The sequence below is a fragment of the Trematomus bernacchii genome, unplaced genomic scaffold, assembly GCF_902827165.1.
Source record: "Trematomus bernacchii unplaced genomic scaffold, fTreBer1.1, whole genome shotgun sequence".
NCBI lineage: Eukaryota > Metazoa > Chordata > Actinopteri > Perciformes > Nototheniidae > Trematomus > Trematomus bernacchii.
The window spans coordinates 5,258,538-5,262,287 of NW_022987910.1; the positions used below are offsets into that span (position 1 = coordinate 5,258,538).

Below are 3,750 nucleotides of genomic sequence, written 5' to 3' on the forward strand. Positions count from 1 at the left end.
AATGATGACATGTGCACAGCTGTATCCCCTCTCATTGGGTTTAACTGAATAACCCCTTAGAACCGGCCCATTTATTGTTAAATATGTATTTAAATGATGAATCTTTCTCTTTTTAGTCAAGGAATTCAATGTATGATGGTTGGTCCTGCTTTTGTGTTCCGTTTTGGTGTAAAATGTACATTTCAATAAAATTATAATTATAATAATGTGAAAGCCTTTACTCTGAAAATGTGTGTCCTGTAGATCCCCACATTCACCAGAAACCAACATTCAGGACTGTGAATTTTAAATAATTTAACTCCTGAATATCTTAACAACAATAACAAAACAAATAATTTGTATTTATCAAGATCTAGCCATTTATGAAATAGCTTTCTTAATAGCTATGTTTTAGTGACGTTCAAGATCATTAGGCAGTCAGCCAGCCAGTCAGCCAGGTGCCAGTCAGCCAGGCAGTCAGCCAGGTGCCAGTCAGCCAGCCAGTCAGCCAGGTGCCAGTCAGCCAGGCAGTCAGCCAGGTGCCAGTCAGCCAGCCAGTCAGCCAGGTGCCAGTCAGCCAGGCAGTCAGCCAGGTGCCAGTCAGCCAGCCAGTCAGCCAGGTGCCAGTCAGCCAGCCAGTCAGCCAGCAGAGGCAGGGGAGACAGGACAGGTGGATGCAAGTGGTTCGTTCCGGGGGAAAAGGAAAAGGGCAAAGGAGATGTCCTCCTTCGAACAGAATTTGCTGTCTGCCGTCGCTCCAATTCTGGCCATGCCATTGGTGGTGGAGGAGGAGGAGGACCTGTTATTCTTCCGGAGTCTCTTGCCCACCATGAGACTGATGTCGAGAGCAAAGAGGCTGCGAGTCAGATTTGCCATCCACAAGGTGGTATTAGAGGCAGACCAGGAGGAAGATTAGATACTGATACTGATACTGATCCACATTACATCTTTTTAACACTCATCACACACTTCACTCACAACATTACATAAATAAAAGTTATTTAAAGTATGTTATGGCTATACTGTGTCTTGACTTGTTCATGTGGTTTGTCAGTTGCAACATACCAGAAGCTTCATGTATGTCGATATATAATGTGCGGTCTTCTGTAATTGTTCAGGTGAAAACCTGTTGTAATTATGAGTGGTTTATCACTAAAAACAGGACTGAAGGAAAAAGGTTGTTAGTCATATCATAATATCAATTCAAGAAACATGTTTATTAGTAATGTTTGATTTTAAAATGGCTCATTTGGAATATTTGCTTTTTAAAGAAAATATGGGTAGCTCTTAAAAGAGCTTTTGGTTTGCAGACAATGGTGACCCTACACCACATTCGCCTGCCATGGCACTGCACCCTCCGCATTGAAATAGGAGCTGAAGGTCTCCCGCAGTTGGATGGATCTGCGTGTGGCATTGTTGGAGCCCATCCTCGGTGCATCACACAGGGTTGGAGTAGCTTCATCCGTGGACTCGGCAAGAGGTGTGCGTGATCGCCTTCCTATCGTCTTCCTGCGGAGGAAGTTGTGCAACACACAGGTGGCCTTCAAACACAACTCTGTTACCTCCGGGCTGGTGGTAATGACACGCCTGAACATTCTCCACTGGGCTGAGAGGATGCCAAACGCACATTCAACCACCAACCTGGCCCGGCTGAGGCGGTAGTTGAACATCCTCCTTTCACGGGTGAGGTGACGTCCAGGGAATGGACGCAGCAGGTTGTCCAGCAGCGGAAAAGCCTCATCTCCTACAAACACATGGGGAAGAAGGCCCAGCTGCTCTGCTCCTGGGATGACGGTGTCAGGTGGTAGCTGCAGACTGCCATCTCTGAGGCTCTCTCCAAATGCCGAATTCCGCAGGCTCCCACTGTCGCTGCTCCTTCCAAATCCTCCAACATCCACTACCCTGAAGAGGTACCGGGCATCCACGACAGCCAGCAGTACCAAGGAGTGGGTGGACTTATAGTTGAAGTAGAGGGACCCAGAATTTGCCGGAGCCTGGATCACCACGTGCTTCCCATCAACGGCACCAACGCAATTTGGAAAGTTCCAGATCTCCTGAAACTCAGCAGCGATGGCTCTCCAGTCCTCCGGCTGTGGTACTGGCATGGTCTCCTCAACCAGGGCGGTCCAGATGGCACCCGCAACCTCCTTGACGATGACAGCCACTGTTGCATGCCCGACCCGATAGCTGAATGCTATGGTCCTGTATGAATCACCAGTTGCCAGGTACCTGAGAAAAAAATATACACATGATTAAAAAAAAAAAAAAATACACAAAACGTACCGTAGGCAGATGGCGAGTCGCTCGGCGGGTCCGATTGACACACGCATATGGGTGTCCACCTTTGTGATCAGTGGACCCACTTTTCCGAGCAACTCGTCGAACACGTTTTTGCTCATCCGAAAATACTGCTGGAACAGGTGGTCATCCAGACGGAGCTCTTGGACCAGAACGTGGTATTCCCCCCGTTGCAGACGTTTTCGGAGTATTGGATGTACCCAAAAGCGATGCACACGAGGCCTCCTGCGAGACATTGCATACACTAAATTCACCCTTGCTACTACACGTTCTACCCTTGCTACAAAACCGGCATCCATTTTGGCAATAGTGGAGAAGAACCGGGCTTTTTTGCTTTGTATATTGGGGGCGGGAGATTCATGTGATTGGTTGATCGCAAAAAAATCCCCAAGCTTCAGATACGCCCACCTCCAAGATTTTTTTAACGCTGCTGCAGCAGCGTTAAAAAAATCTTGAAACGCTTCTGCCCATTCACTTTGAATGGGGTGACGTCACTTTCCCTCTCTTTTCGCCGAAATGCATTGTGGGCAGGCGAGCGGAGATTTTGAGGATTTTGAGGATTCAAAGTTGAACAATGTTCAACTTTTGAGGCTGAGGTGGAAGCGTCAGCCAATCAAATCCCGTGTACGCAAATCTGACCGTTCAAGCTCTAGCCAATCAAACGGCGTGTATGTATATTCCAAAAAATGGAGGAGAAATTAGCGGTAGCGAATCAATCACCCGGTGCTTTATGACCAGACCTACCGGGATATAAACCGGAGGAGCCAGGCATGGAGGGAGGTGGCAGAGACAGTGGTAGGTTTTCGCCTGTTTTGGGGAGTTTATATCCAGTTTACTTCGGGCTTTTTTGCTTCGTATGTCGGGGGCGAGAGATTCATGTGATTGGTTGTTCGCAAAAAATCCCCAAGCTTCAGATACGCCCACCTCCAAGATTTTTTTAACGCTGCTGTGTAGACGTTCCGTTAGTAGGCAGAGTCGGCCACTAACGGCTCGACAGTGGCGTCAGAGTTCCACTCCCGCCTGCTCCAGCCTGCTCCAAATAAGGGCAAAGAGGCGGAGCCGAGGCGGGATCTGCTGCCTCCGAGCTGGAAATAACAGAGCTAGCTCAAGCTACCAAGCTAACATTGTACGTTTCTAAGGTAAGCGGACATGAGACTATTCAGCAAAACTATAAATAATAATCTAAGTTGAGTTTTTAGCATAATACTTCAGAATCTTAAAATCCCTTAACGTTTGTATGCAATGTGCTAAATGCAACACTGGAATCAAGCAAATATTAATATGTTTGCATGACATTAGTTATTTATATTTTGCCATCACTTAATTATACGTTTAATACATTTAAGTTAAGCTAAGGTGCATGTGATGATAGCTAGTTAGTGCTCTTACCTGTGAGGCCTCCTCCAAACAGCATTATAACCAGACTGTATCATTAAAACTATAAGTACCAGTTCTAGATCCTTGACTTTAGAC

The 3,750-nt window shown here is 46.7% G+C and overlaps 1 protein-coding gene across 1 annotated transcript; it reads right to left on the bottom strand.

The window, feature by feature from the left end:
- Positions 1 to 1,301: 1,301 nt before the first annotated feature.
- LOC117470560 (protein ANTAGONIST OF LIKE HETEROCHROMATIN PROTEIN 1-like) lies at positions 1,302 to 2,482 on the bottom strand. The gene is made up of 2 exons (XM_034115381.1): positions 2,263 to 2,482; positions 1,302 to 2,208 (listed from the first exon to the last, which is right to left on the bottom strand). The coding sequence occupies exons 1-2, from the start codon at positions 2,376 to 2,378 to the stop codon at positions 1,302 to 1,304; spliced, it is 1,023 nt and encodes a 340-aa protein (XP_033971272.1). The 5' UTR covers positions 2,379 to 2,482.
- Between the last annotated feature and the right edge of the window lie 1,268 nt (positions 2,483 to 3,750).

Excerpts from the sequence above, each read along its gene's own strand:
- LOC117470560 (XM_034115381.1), bottom strand. The coding sequence starts at position 2,378 with ATGAGCAAAAACGTGTTCGACGAGTTGCTCGGAAAAGTGGGTCCACTG. Across the intron at positions 2,209-2,262 it reads CGACTCGCCATCTGCCTACG|GTACCTGGCAACTGGTGATT; the intron begins GTACGTTTTGTG and ends TTTTTTTCTCAG.